The sequence below is a fragment of the Bubalus bubalis genome, chromosome 24 (assembly GCF_019923935.1).
Source record: "Bubalus bubalis isolate 160015118507 breed Murrah chromosome 24, NDDB_SH_1, whole genome shotgun sequence".
Classification (NCBI taxonomy): Eukaryota; Metazoa; Chordata; class Mammalia; order Artiodactyla; family Bovidae; genus Bubalus; species Bubalus bubalis.
Window position 1 is genome coordinate 19,481,744 of NC_059180.1, and position 15,581 is coordinate 19,497,324.

The following is a 15,581-nucleotide window of genomic DNA, read 5'->3' on the forward strand; positions in this document are numbered from 1 at the left end:
AGCAGAGATGTGCTCCAACCTCTGGTCAAGATGCCACACCTAAGAGCACACGGGAGTAAATCCCACAACGGATGCAGGAGCTGAGTCTGACTCACGGGCAGTGGGCCAAGGCCGAGGTCAGGCTGAGGATCTTTGGTTCCAGCTGACAAAGAGGGGAACCACAGTCCCCCCAGGGGAGCAAAGGATAAACAGCAGAGGACCAACACACCGGCAACTGGCAATGGAGATTTATTTAAACTGTTAGCCAACAGGAACAGGAACTTGTACAACCACCCCAGTAAACGAGGCTTCTTGGAGAGTGGGGGAGAATGGCAGCCGGGGCTTCCCCACCACTCAGGAAACTTGGGAGACTCAACTCCGGAAAAGTCGCTGGCTTCAGCTCTGGCTCAGCACGAGTCTTGAACAGATCAATAAGTTATTTCCTTCAAACCTGAGGGGAGGAAACGCACAGATGCTGAGAAGGGGCTGTCACAGGCTGAGGCCGAGAAAACAGTCAGAGGTGGAAGAATGTGAGCCTGGGGCCCCAGGTCCATGGGGACCGGCTCTGGGGCGGCGGCTGCACATTCAATTACTGCACCCGGGCCTCCTGGTTGTGTAAGATAAGATTCCACAAGGAAACAGGAGGCTGGATGAGACAGTGTTTACCGGTGGTTTAAAAGGGATTAAGAAATGTTACAGTGGTTTATGGGCTCTCCAGTAAAACCCACAAGTCCATTCTTTAAATGCTGAACTTTTTTTTTTTTCTGAATTAATACCTTTCATTCAGACAACTTGTTTAACGAGTTCATTCTTGAGTGTTCTGCTTTTTACCTTAAATACATTTGAAAATTACTATTGCCCCATTTTGGGAAGTCAAAGGGTTACTGACTAGCCTTAGCAATTTTTTTCACCCTTTTGTCTTTGAATCAAATTCAGTAATAAAAAAGACTGGTGTAGGCAATTTATTTCTTCACATATCTAGTAATTTTTTAATCAAATACTAACCAGTCCATCCTAAAGGAAATCAGTCCTGAATACTCATTGGAAGGACGGATACTGGAGCTAAAACTCCAATCCTTTGGCCACCTGATGTGAAAGACTGACTCATTGGAAAGGACCCTGATGCTGCGAGAGACTGAGGGTAGGAGGAGAGGGGGATAACAGAGTGTGAGACGGTTGGATGGCATCACCGACTCGATGGACATGGGTTTCAGCAACTTCTAGGAGTTGCTGATGGACAGGGAAGCCTGGCCTGCTGTGGTCCACGGGGTCACAAAGAGTTGGACACAACTGAGTGACTGAACTAAACTGAACACGGTGGGTGGTAAGCTGGGGAGACTCTGAATTCTGATATCTTCCTCTGAAGAGTGTTGAATTTTGTTTTAGCAGGTGATTTTATTATTGGAGAATCATTCTGATTTTCCAGAGTCTTGGCTGTAGGTTTGTTTAGTATCAATCTGTTCGGATTTTGACCTACAGCCTATTCTTTAGGAACCTGGTCTTTTAAATGTTGAACTTTGAGCAAACACAGACAGTTTCTCCTCTACACACATACAAGTTAAGTACAGTAAGTCCCTTACAACGAATGAGTTCCGTTCCATTCCATTCCAAGAGTGCATTAGCAAGTCCAATTTGTTCATAAGTACAACGAAGTTAGCCTCCATACCCAACTAACACAATTGGCTACATAGTACTGTACTGTGATAGGTTTATAATACTTTTCACACAAATAATACATAAACAAACATACAAAGTAAACATTTTTAATCTCACAGTACAGTACCTCGAAAAGTACAGTAGTACAGTACCCAGCTCAGCATAGAGGGGCTGGCATTGAGTGAAGAGGCAAGAAGAGTAACTGCCAGAAGGGGGCAGGGAGGTGGGAGGCTGGGCTGTCAGCAATAGGAGACGGAGGAAAGCTGCGGGGTCACTCACACCTGACACTGACGGAACACACGTTCGCATCTTTAAAAGCTCGCAGCTTGAAGGTTCGTATGTAAGTGATTTACTATACAGATACCACAGGTAGCCAGGTGAGAAGTGGGGAAAAGAAGCCCCTTACATAGAAAAGCTCAATGCATCATTACTTGACAGAATCTAGAATTAATTCTATACTATTACAAGTCACCTATATTTTTTAAAAGTGTAAGAAAATTAAGTAAATGCAGACAGAGCTTCATGACAGAATATTTATAAAGCCATGAAAATTATGCTCATGCAGAGTTTTTAGTAGCAAGGGGAAATGCTTATGTTATAATATTAAGCTTAAAAAGATCCAGAATCAAGGTTACATAGATAAATTAAACCCCCCTAAAAACAAATCAACAGCTAGAAAAAGAAAAGAAGGGAAAAGCTGCCAGAGGTTATCTCTGAGTGATGGGCATATGGGTGATTTTTTTTTCTTTGCCATACTTTTTTTTAGAAGTTTCCAAAGTCTCTGCTTAAAATTATACTGTTTTCAAAAATGGGGGAAAACAGCAGTACAAAAACACAGTAATAAATGATTTTTTAAATAAAAAATAAATGGATTTTGTGGACAGAACTGCCCAGCTGGGTAAATTTATAAACTGGTGGAAAGATAAGCCCAAGAGGATGATTAACAACCTGGAATTTTCACACAGGAGACAGGCCTTGACTCCAAGCTCTTTGTTTTATATTCACTACTTGCCTACGGCAGTATGTCTGACAGAGCTATAGGAAGTCTGAGGGCACTTTAACAGCAAAGGCCAGAACTGGGATCTAAAACTATCTCCACTGGGCTGGAGAGGCGCCCAGGGGAAGCATGGTCAGCACGGGGCAGCTGTAAAGGAGGAACTGGGTCAAGATCAAGGCAGCAAGGCACTGAGACAAGGCTCCGGGCTTTGTCCCCATGGCCTGACTCTTTCAAGCCAGGGGAATTCACCTCCAATATAAAAGAAGATGAGAGAGAGAAATTCAACCCACAGCTGCAGGGGTGTTAGACAGAAACAATGACCTGTGTGTTTTAACATCCAGCAAACCTGGTTACAAGCAGATCAAAAAGCTGAACACTGGATCCTTTCATTAAGATGATTACAAGACTCAAGGTCTCTTACCATCCAGTTGAGGAAATTCCACCAACAGCCCTAAAGGGCTGTTGGTTGGTTTTCATACATGTGGTTTATTTAAGCAGTTCTCCTGGGTTTTGTGCTATAAAATCAGAGGATATAACTGCTGATTCTCTATGTTCACAGATCCATGTATACGAGCCCTAGTTCCTCCTGGGCAGAAAATTCCCATTGAGCGTTACGTTCTCCAGAGACAAAAAATTCCCTAGAAAAATTCCAATCAATATAAGTGAAGTTACCTACCTAGTTCGCTTCCTCCTTTGGTGGCCCAGCAAAGGCAGTAATGCTGCATGAGCTGTTCAAGAAGCTCCCTTTCATCCAGGAATTCAAGGGCCTCTATTCTGTGGAATGAAAAGACAACAGTACCAACGTATCCAATTAAAAATGAAGGCCGTGACGCATACTGCCGGGCGTGGAAACGCATTCAGGATAGACTATGCGAAAAGAAGCGGGCTACAGAATAGTACGTATGGCGTGGGACCATTTTAGCTATTTTTGAAAAGAAGAAAAAAAACCTCCATAAGCAAAGTCAAAAGTGACAGATGACAAACTAGAAGAGAATGTCTGTAATACAAATGGCAAGGGGGTAGATTTCCTTGTTATATAAACGAGCTGTTACACTTCAGGAAGAAAGAACACTTTTTAAAACTTATTTAAAAGATGGGTAAAAGACCAGATCACTGGCAAGGAAAAAAACAAGGGCTTTTCAATCTCATTTATGTGAAAAGAAACGTAAATTAAACCAGGACTCCTGCCGTGTCCTGCCTGCTGCACCCGGTGGCGTTCTGCTCCAAGACATTGCTTCAGATGTCATGGACTGCGCTTCGGAACCACTGGCAAAGAAGATCTTTAAAGGAGTTTTAGGAGTGGAACCTGTGGGCACTTCTGGTGTGTGTTTTTTGTTTCAAAAGATGAACACAAGCCAAGATTTTAGGCAAACGATGAGCAAGAAATTTCCCTTCACCTTGGAAGTTTACTGCAAACCCACTGAACATTCAGGATGGAATGTATGGAGTCAGAAAGCAAGATGAAGGAGTATGGTTAATGGCGAAAATTAGGAGTCCGATTATCTATCAAGGTTTGGTCTATTTCATAGGATCGGGCAAGATTAAAACTCCAAAGTTGACACAGATGGATTTTAGAATATTTAAGGTTAAATGTAAATTCTAATTAAGCTGGAGATTTTGTTCTTCAGACTAACTGTGAAGAAATTGATGAGGATTTCTTTTATTACATTATAAACGGAGTTTTGTTTACTACTCAAAATAAAGTGGTTCTCCTTAAAAAAGTGTTGTGCACCTGAAACGAACATTGTCTGTCAATTATATCTCAGTTTGAAAAACTGCTGTCGTTAGCATATATCCACACATCAATATAAACACCAGGCACCACTAAACAGGATATGGTGACCTGAACATCTTGACATGCAGAGATAATTATAAGCTATTGTTAAGCTTTTGAAAGGATGGTGGTTTACAGGCAAATACATGTATCAATCTACTGATTCAAAAAATACAAATCTATAGGTTGATAAATATTTATATACACATAGAAAAAGAATATACTCCAATTTATTCACAGCACACAACTGCTCTATACTTCATGAACTTTACTTGAAAATTGTTTTAGAACAACAAGCACGTATTTCTTTTATAATGAGGGGGAAAGTTCACTTAAAAATCCATAAGCAGACTGCCCCCCACCCCCCTTAGGACCCCTCGGGCAACGTGACTTTCCTCCTTTTCCAAAACACAGGGATTGTGCAAGATTTCCACTGCAGAGGTGTAACTGTTTATTTTGACTAAAATAATGTTTGGGCATAAACCTTATCTTGGCTAATAGCTAATGAGTTACTCTCAAGGAGCTAGCAATGTTTAATCTATGTTAGCAGCAGTTAACTTGTGTCAAAATAGGTCTAGTTTGGGGTTGGGTTTTTTTTTTTTTTTAAAAAAACATGAAAAGGTATGGACAATGATGCCTTTCATTCACAGTTATTTGCCATGGAGCGGACTCTTGTTAGTCCCGTACCTGATCCTTTCGGCATGAGGCAACCTGCTGTACACTTCCATCATGTCGATGGCTGACGCCGACTCCCACCCGCTGGACAGGAGCCGTTCTCTCTAAAACGCGGGACGGAGAGAAGGGAGACGACAGGAGCTGTCACACGACCCGAGGCGCTCTTTGCACACACAGCTTCCCTTGGAGGGCTCCTCTTTAAAAAGCCCATTCTGGACCCTCTCATCTGTCTTTTCATTTCCCCATATTCTCTACTCAACAGGTACTGTTACAATGGGGGCACCCTAAAGTATAATATTAAAAGAGAAATAAAGGAAGAAACTATTCTATACAAGCATCAGCTTTTTAAAGGGCCCTGGTGGTAATGACACAAGCCATGTAAAAACTAAGCCATTTAAAAGGCGGTAGGGGTAGGGAAGTGCCTCTTCACCAAAAAATTTCTAAATTTTGGGGGAACGATTACAGTTTGCAAGAATTTAAGTCAAGTACAAAGTGGGAATCATGTCTGGATCCTGATTCAAATACACCAACCGTGAACAATTTTTTAGACGACTGGTAAAAGCCGAGTATGAATTGGGTGGGTGTCAGCTGCTATGAAGGAACATGTCCACTTGTCAGATGTGATCATGGTATTATCATTATCCTGGGCAGAGGAAGGTCCTTACTGGTAGGAGATTCACACTGAAGTACTTACGAGGGAAATGAAACAGTGTCTGGGATTTGCCTTAAATATTCCAACGATGTGCTCAGACACTCAGTCATGTCTGACTCTTTGTGACCCCATGGACTGTAGCCCGCCAGGCTTCTCTGTCCATGGGATTATCCAGGCAAGAACACTGGAGTGGGCTGCCATTTCCTCTTCCAGGGTATCTTTCTGACCCAGCGATTGAACACACATCTACTTGTGAATCCTGAACTGCCGGGAGATTCTTTACCCCTGAGCCACCTTTCCAATGACACCACCAATGAAAATTTGGGGGAAGGGGTAACAATATGGCAATGACAAAATATTATTAATTATTGAAGTTGGCTGGTGGGACATAGGTGTTCGCTTTAATTATTCCCTCTACTCTTATGTTGTTTGAAAAACAGCATAATAAAAAAGTAAAGTAACAGGAGACAGGAAATGTAAACTTGTATTTTCCATGCCAAGATGGTAGCACAGGGCTTGGATCTCCCCCACACGATGAACCAGTGGCTGCCCGCAGGCAGGCATTCCGGAAGGACCCTCACATTCTCACATCTGCGTAGGAAGGAAGCCCTTTCTCGGTTGGCCAGGGTACAAGAGGACACCCGGGCCTCTGCCCTCTGACCTGCGACTCCAGCGACTTGCAAGTCTCCACTCCGGCCAGGTCACACTGTCGTCTCCGCAGGTTCTCGATCATGATCTGCCCAAACCGGTCACCCATGTTTACCTGGGAAGGGAGGGGAGGCTGGGCAATACCGCAGGGTCTCTCTGCTTCTTAAAACATGCAAAACAAAATAACCACATCCTATCGCTAAGCGGTCAAGGCTGGTAATACCCAGCGCAGGTCACGGAGCCCCAAGTGCAATGCTGATGGAGTACAGCCCTCGAGAGGCACCTGGGCAGTATTCACGCATTGCCAACACTCAGCCTGGGACCAGGTAACTCCACCCCCAGGAGCCTATCTCACAGGTAGACTTGCGTCTGTATGCGAAAATGCAAGAACATTTACTGCAGCACTGTGTATGATAGAAAGGATCTGGAAAGAACTTAAATACCCATTGCTTGGGGTTAAATAACTTCTGGCAGGTTTATACAATGAAATACCATATAGCTATGAAAACATAAAAAGCAGACAGACAGATATGAGATGGCCCCTAAGACAAACTCTAGAAAAGTAATTTACAAAGGAATGTGTATAGTATGCTTCCATCTATCTTTAGGGGGGAAAAAAAATCTCTCTTCACATTTATATATGCACAGGAAAATTCTAGAATACAGCAAGGTTGCTTCCCAGGTTAGAGGCCGAAGTCTGCGATAGAGGAGAGACTTTTCTTTGTTTACCCTTTAAACTACATGACTTTTTTTTTTTATTTTGCATGTGGCATTACTTTCTGAATCAAGAAGAAAGGCAATGCCCAAGAATGTTCAGACTACAACTGCACTCATTTCACATTCTAGCAAGGTGATGTTCAATATCCTTCAAGCTAGGCTTCAACAGTATGTGAACCAAGAACTTTCAGATGTATTTCAAAACAGGATTTAGAAAAGGCAGAGGAACCAGACATCAAATTTCCAATATCCGTTGGATCACAGAAAAAGCAAGGGAATTCCAGAAAAACATCTACTTCTGCTTCACTGACTATGCTCAAGACTTGAACTGTGAGGATCACAACAAACTGTGGAAAATTCTTAAAGAGATGGGAATACCAGACCACCTTACCTACTTCTGAATTTTAAAAAAAAATGGTTTAAAAAACATCATGTACATATGTGTGCAAAATGGCTGATGCATGTCAATGTATGGCAAAAACCACTACAATTGTGTACAGTAATTAGCCTCCAATTAAAATAAATAAATAAAAACCATCATGTATATATGTGTGCAAAACAAAATATTATGCACATTAATGTAGCACACACACTGCTACTTTGTCATATATAAGGTATCAAAACTTCAGCACTTTAACAATATATGAAGTGATTCCCCAATCCTCTGCACGTCAAGAACCAATGTTACTCTTTTTTGGGGAGGATGCATAGGGCTTATGTGGCAGTAATGATATGATTGCTGACTATTCATTCAGAATAGAAGCATATTTATGAGCACAAACTCCTTCATTTTATTGCCTCGGTTTGAATATTGGCTTGATATTTAATAGCTGTGAGCAAGATACCTAATCCCTTGGTTCAAACCCTTACCTGTAAAATCAGGATAGTACTAGTACCTACCTTGTGGGCTGTTGTAATGATCAAACAGGTTAATACATATGAAACTCAAAGAAAAGCGCCGGCTATATAATAATCAAATTCTAAGAATCTGAAATCATTATTACTGAAATAATCATCATCCATGTTGTTTTGTCATTTAACTATTAATTAAATAACAACATAAGACATATGAGCAATTGACGAACGTAAGGCTAATGATTCTGTACTTGTCAGGAAATAAATGAATTAAAAGTTGATTATTCACAAAATGAAGGTGGTGGGCAGGGTTTAAGCCCTTTGAGGGACGGCTGTGGTCAACATGCTAAAAACTAGTACAATCTCAGCCCTGCACCAAAGTGACAGGGTCTCTGGCCAAAATTTATTTAACCCCTTATCTCTCACGTGATGTTGAATAAAAGAACACACAAATGAAACACTGCACATGTGAAATGTGTGGAAACGTGGGAAATGAAATTCCTTCTTCCCAGGTATGGTGTCCCGAAAACAGAGACAGGTCGCCAGGATTTATCCACGTTGATAGTACAGACTGACGAGGCCAGCAGCCATTATATTCATTTACCAGGTCAAAAGACTACGTCTGCGGCTTCCCTGGTGGTTCAGTGGTTAAGAATCCACTTTGCAGTGAAGGGGATGCCAGTTCCAACCCTGGTCCGGGAAGATCCCACATGCCTTGGAGCAACTAAGCCCATGAGCCGCAACTACTGAAGCCCGTGTGCCCTAGAGCCCACGCTCCACAAAAGAAGCCACTGCAACGAGAGGTCTGAGCACCACAATTTGAGAGTAGTTCCCACTCTGCAACCAGACAAAGCCCACGTGCAGCAACAAAGACCCACTGCAGTCAAAAATAAATACATAAATATATAAATATTTTTTTTAAAAAAAAGACTGAATCTGAGGATTGCTTCCAATTAAAGAGAGGAAAAGAAGAAAAATCAACCAACCAAGAACCACCTATACTAGAACCTGGGCTGGGTGGGGGAATGGGAAAGACAGGAGACCAAGGTCCAGCCCCAGACCTGTTTGTAGCAACGAGACATGGTGCAAGGCCCTGCACTGCCCTTATCTGTAATAACATTTGAAAATAAAAAGCAGTAAAAAAAAAAAAAAACAAAATAAATTCAATAAAGCTAAACTAAAATAAACAATAAAAGTAGCTAACATGTATTGGCACTGCTTATCATCAGTCCACTGCTGTTCAACATCTCAGGAGTTCCCATAATAATCCAGAGAGGCAAGTCTTCTTTTTTTAATGAATGCACTTGCCAAATTTAGTCTGGATTATTTAGACCTGAGAGGCAGGTATTCTTATATAACCCTGGGGCTCCGAGAGATCCAAATAATAACTGAGTTAACAGCTTACTTAATGTTGTCAATGCTTGTGCACCTGTTAACTCGTTTATGAACTATGAGGTTGGGGGACTATTATCCTCATTTTTCAGATGAGGAAACAGGCACAGAGAGGTCAAGTAACTTGTCCAGATCACAGAGCTAGGCAGTCTGTCTCCACAGCATGGACTCCCAACCACAGAGCAATTCTGCTGCAGGTCATACAGACCCAAGACGAATTATTCCAAAACACCAAAACATAACCTTTCAGGCACCAGATGAGAACAGCGAGCCACAGGCCAGACTCAGTGATTTTAGAAATTAGGAAAGTGAAGTGAATTCTCCAGGAATTCAGTCCTTGGAATTCTCCAGGCCAGAATACTGGAGTGGGTAGCCTTTCTCTTCTTTAATGGATCTTCCCAACCCAGGGCTTGAACTCAGGTCTCCCGCACTGCAGGAGCTGTGAGCTCATTGAAAGAGCTCAGCTCAGCTCATTCCAGCTGAGCCACAGGAAATGTTACAGTAAAATCCTAGATTTCTAATCTCGAAAAACTGGGAGTTCAGGCAACTCTAGGCTCACTCCACATGGTAACAACTGACTGGCACTGAAAAGTGGGCATCCGTGAAATGGGACGTGGGTGTCCCAGGTCACCACAGGCCCCACTACTTCACAATGTGTGACACCCGGCCAGCTTCTTGCATTTGCATCACTATCTGCCTCTGAAGGCATGTGAGTTTGCTACCCCTACCCTGATGACAGCCAAAATTCCCTCCATCAAGATCAATGACTTTATAGTAAACACAGTGATAAAGTAAGAACACAAAAAGCTTCCTTAAAGGCCAAGATGGAAGTTCCAGAAACTCTAGATAAAAATTTGCAGGCACTCTTGAACTCAAAAATACTAGGTTTAGGGCAGTCATTAGGAATCCACCCTGGAATGCAAGAGACACTGATTCAATCCCTATTCCGGGAAGATCCCACATGCCGCCTGGCAACTAAGCCCACGTGCCACGACTACTGTGCCCTTGCTCTCGAGCCCGTGCTCTGCAGCAAGAGAAGCCACCACCACACGCCCTGGAACCCTAACTAAAGAGTAGTCCCTGCCGGCTGCTACCAGAGAAAGCCCCATATGCAGCAACGAAGAACCAGTTCAACCAAAAAAAAATTAAATAAATAAACCTCAAGAAAAGAAAAGAATACTAGGTTTGCTGGAACTGATTAACAAAGGAGCTACAGAGGCAGAAGGAAAATAATAAGGGACCCTGTGTACGAGACAGCAAAAGAGACACTGATGTACAGAACAGTCTTATGGACTCTGTGGGAGAGGGAGAGGGTGGGAAGATTTGGGAGAATGGCATTGAAACATGTAAAATATCATGTATGAAACGAGTTGCCAGTCCAGGTTCAATGCACGATACTGGATGCTTGGGGCTGGTGCACTGGGACGACCCAGAGGGATGGTATGGGGAGGGAGGAGGGAGGAGGGTTCAGGATGGGGAACACATGTATACCTGTGGCGGATTCATTTTGATATTTGGCAAAACTAATACAATTATGTAAAGTTTAAAAATAAAATAAAATTTAAAAAAAAAAAGAAAGAAAATAATAAGGGAAAGCATATTCCAAGGGTGCTCAAGAGAGAGAAAGCCACCCCTGGAGTCCTGCACAGAATGTGGATTTCTTGAGCTTCCTCTTACCTGTTCGTAGTTTATGAACATGGCAGCCTCAAAACTGTTGGCGGCCCACTTGAGGAGGTTTGCAGACTGCTCCGGAGTCATGTACACCAGCACACATTCAGCTATCAGGAGGGTTGGCAATCTTAAGGGAAGGAAAAAAGGCACATAAATATGTTTTCATCCAGATGGGACTCTAAATGCACTCATGTTGTAGTTCATACCCCAGTGCTTTCAGTTTTCATATTAACAATCAATGTAACACGACTCTAAGTTTTACAATGCAAAAAGGTGAGCGATCAGCAATCACTTTTGTTTTGCAGTTGAAAATGCAGACTATAAAAATGGCTACACGTTCTTCCTAACTGTACATCCACACTGTGGCACGGTGCAGGCAGAGTCTCCCACTCAGGAGGCAGAGTTTATTTCCCTCCCCCTGGAATCTGGGTGAGTCGTGTAACCTGCTTTGGAATAGCAACAAACGTGATACCAGCAGAAGCTTGGAAATGACCTGGACGCTGGCACTTGCTCTCTTGCTGTACTTGGAAACCTGAAACCACTGTGGAAATGAACCCAAACTAGCTTGCCCTAGGAGAGGAGGCCCTGTGGTTGAGAATGACGCAGCTCCACTGACCAATCTGTCCTCACACATGAACGAACCCCAAAGGACATGAGCGAAACCTGGCCCCTAGCAGATGAACCACCCAGCTAAGCCCAGGCCAGGTAAAGCAGGCTATTTGGGAATTTTTTGTATGATTTTTGCAACTTCTTTGTAGACTTGAATCATTTAAAAAATGAAGTTAAACATATTTACAATATATTTTGTAAAAGGTAGCTATTAGCAACATTAGAAAGAGGATTAACACTTTTCAAAATATAACGGAAAGAAAAGCAGACAAGACAGCCCATAAAGGAAAACAGAGAACACAAATGAAACCACAGGGAAGAACATGTAATCTGAATACTTGTTACACAAATTTTTTTTTCATCTGTTTCATAGATCTCCAAAGTGAGGCAAACTTCCTACGAAGATCTGGTCTGATTTATACATGATTACTTTCATGACCTACCAGCACATTTTCCAAACAGCTGGCTATACAGCTGCAGCTGTACTCAGAGTCAGATGCAGCTGACTCAGGGGCCTACTGTGTGCCGATTTCTGCTCAACTGTTTTCACATGTGCTACCTGATCTTCAAAACCATCGTGTGAACTAGTTTTTATCCCAGTTCATAAATGAAGATACTAAGGCTCAAAGAGATTAAAAAAACAAAACCCCAAAACCCTCCCTCTATTAAACAACTAGTAAGCAGAAGTAAGCTTCTTGGCATGAAAGTTAAGACAAACCCAGACAGTGTGTTGAAAAGCAGAGCCATTACTCTGCTGATAAAGGTCTGTATAATTAAGGCTATGGTCTTCCCAGTAGTCACAAACGGTTATGAGAGTTGGACCATAAAGAAGGCAGAACGCCAAAGAACTGATGCCTTCAAACTGTTCAGTTCAGTTCAGTCACTCGGTCATGTCTGACTCTTTGCGACCCCATGGACTGCAGCACACCAGGCTTCCCTGTCCATCAGCAACTCCCGGAGCTTACTCAAAACTCATGTCCATCAAATCGGTTTTGTCATCCAACCATCTCATCCTCTGTCATCCCCTTCTCTTCCCACCTTCAATCTTTCCCAGCATCAGGGTATTTTTAAATGAGTTAGTTCTTCACATCAGGTGGCCAAAATATTGGAATTTCAACTTCAGCATCAGTCCTTCCAATGAATAGTCATGACTGATTTCCTTTAGGATGGACTGGTTGGATCTCCTTGCAGTCCAAGGGACTCTCAAGGGTCTTCTCCAACACTGCAGTTCAAAAGCATCAATTCTTTGGTGCTCAGTTTGCTTTATAGTCCAACTCTCACATCCATACATGACCACTGGAAAAACCATAGCTTTGACTACATGGACCTCTGCTGGCAAAGTAATGTCTCTGCTTTTTAATGTGCTATCTAGGTTGGTCATAGCTTTTCTTCCAAGGAATAAGCATCTTTTAATTTCATGGCTGCAGTCACCATCTGCAGTGATTTTGGAGCCCCCCAAAATAAAATCTCTGTTTCCATTGTTTCCCCATCTATTTGACATGAAGTGATGGGACCGGATGCCATGATCTTAGTTTTCTGAATGTTCAGTTTTAAGCCAACTTTTTCATTCTCCTCTTTCCCTTTCATCAAGAGGCTCTTTAGTTCTTCTTCACTTTCTGTCATAAGGGTGGTGTCATCTGCAGATCTGAGGTTATTGATATTTCTTCTGGCAATCTTGATTCCAGCTTGTGCTTCATCCAGCCCCACATTTTGGATGATGTACTCTGCATATAAGTTAAATAAGCAGGGTGACAATATACAGCCTTGACATACTCCTTTCCCGATTTAGAACCAGTCTGTTGTTCCATGTCCAGTTCTAACTCTTGCTTCCTGACCTGCATACAGATCTCTCAGAAGGCAGGTAAGGTGGCCTGGTATTCCCATCTCTTTAAGAATTTTCCACAATCTGTTGTAATCCACACAGTCAAAGGCTTTGGCGTAGTTAATAAAGCAGAAGTAGACGTTTTTTTGGAACTCTCTTGCTTTTTTGATGATCCAACAGATGTTGGCAATTTGATCTCTGGTTCCTCTGCCTTTTCTAAATTCAGCTTGAACATCTGGAAGTTCACAGTTCACATACTGTTGAAGCCTGGCATGGAGAATTTTGAGCGTTATTTTGCTAGCGTGTGAGATGAGTACAATTGTGCAGTAGTTTGAGCATTCTTTGGCATTGCCTTTTTTTGGGATTGGAATGAAAACTGACCTTTTCCAGTCCTGTGGCCACTGCTGAGTTTTCCAAACTTGCTGGCATATTGAGTGCAGCATCACTTTCACAGCATCATCTTTTAGGATTTGAAATAGCTCAACTGGAATTCCATCACCTCTACTAGCTTTGTTTGTAGTGATGCCTCCTAAGCCCCACTTGACTTTGCATTCCAGGATGTCTGGCTCTAGGTGAGTGATCACACCATTGTGCTTATGTGGGTCACAAAGATCTTTTTTGTATAGTTCCTCTGTGTATTCTTGCCACCTCTTCTTAGTATCTTCTGCTTCTGTTAGGTCCATACCATTTCTGTCCTTTATTGTGCCCATCTTAGCATGAAATGTTCCCCTGGTATCTCTAATTTCCTTGAAGAGATCTCTAGTCTTTTCCATTCTATTGCTTTCCTATATTTCTTTGAACTGATAACTGAGGAAGGCTCTCTTATCTTTTCTCGCTATTCTTTGGAACTCTGCATTCAAATGGGTATATCTTTTCTTTTCTCCTTTGCCTTTAGCTTCTCTTCTTTTCTCAGCTATTTGTTAGGCCTCCTCAGACAACCATTTTGCCTTTTTGGATTTCTTTTTCTTGGGGATGGTCTTGATCACTGACTCCTGTACAATGTCATGAACCTCCGACCATAGTTCTTCAGGCACTCTGTCTATCAGATCTAATCCTTTGAATCTTTTTGTCATTTCCACTGTATAATCGTAAGTGGAAGCTAGAAAAACCTCCTGGAAGTCCCCTGGACAACAAGGAGATCAAACCAGTCAATCTTAAGGGAAATCAACCCTGAATATTTGTTGGAAGGACTGATGCTGAAGCTGAAACTCCAGTATTTCGGTCATCTGATGCAAACAGCTGCCTCACTGGAAAAGTCCCTGATGCTGGGAAAGACTGAGGGAAGAAGAAGAGGGTGTCAGAGGATGAGAGGGCCGGATGCCATCACTGTTGCAATGGACATGACCTTGGGCAAACTTCAGGAGATGGCGAGGGACAGAGAAGCTTTGCGTGCTACAGTCCATGGGGTCACAAAGAGTCAGACTCGACTGGGTGACTGAACAATAACAACATGCAGAAGTAAAATAGGAATCCAGGGTAAGATTCCAAGACTTGTGTTCTCTTCATTCTGAGTGGGCTCCAGGCCCACTGGTATCAGCTTTAGCTAATCTCCTGCTGACCTCCACAAACCCACATGCTCCCAAGAAATCCAGCAACACACCCTTGAGAGTCAAGACCTTCCTTCTGCTAAAAGAATACACACTACTTGCTCAGCATCACTAATTTCATTAGAGAAATGAAAATCAAAACTACAGTGAGGTATCACCTCATGCTGGTCAGAATGGCCCTCATTCAAAAGTCTACAAATAACAAATGCTGGAGGGGTTTGGAACCCTCCTGCACCATTGGTGGGAACGTAAGTTGGTGTACCCACTATGGAAAACAGTATGGAGGTTTCTCATAAAATTAAAAATAGAATTACCATATGATCCAGCAATCCCTCTCCTAGACATATATCTGGACAAAACTACAATTCAAAAAGATATAGGCACTCCTATGGGCAAAGCAGCACTAGTCACAAAAGCCAAGATGTGGAAGCAACCTAAATGTCCACCGACAGAGGAACAGATGAAGATGTGGTGTATATACACAACAAAATACTACTCAGTCATAGAAAAGAGTGAAACAGTGACATCTGCATCAGGCCTGATGCAACTAGAGATTATCACACTAAGTGCAGCAAGTCTGAAGAGAA

At 42.4% G+C, this 15,581-nt stretch overlaps 1 protein-coding gene across 1 annotated transcript in view; it reads right to left on the reverse strand.

Annotated features, from left to right (window-relative positions):
- Positions 1-212: 212 nt before the first annotated feature.
- Positions 213-15,581, reverse strand: part of LCMT1 (leucine carboxyl methyltransferase 1) — a 69,929-nt gene continuing 54,560 nt past the window's right edge. The window contains exons 7-11 of the mRNA XM_006071146.3: positions 11,023-11,143; positions 6,395-6,496; positions 5,094-5,185; positions 3,309-3,406; positions 213-430 (exon numbers count right to left, since the gene is read on the reverse strand). Of these exons, the coding sequence (XP_006071208.1) occupies positions 408-430; positions 3,309-3,406; positions 5,094-5,185; positions 6,395-6,496; positions 11,023-11,143 (436 nt within the window). The 3' untranslated portion in view covers positions 213-407. The remainder of the gene's footprint in view (positions 431-3,308; positions 3,407-5,093; positions 5,186-6,394; positions 6,497-11,022; positions 11,144-15,581) is intronic.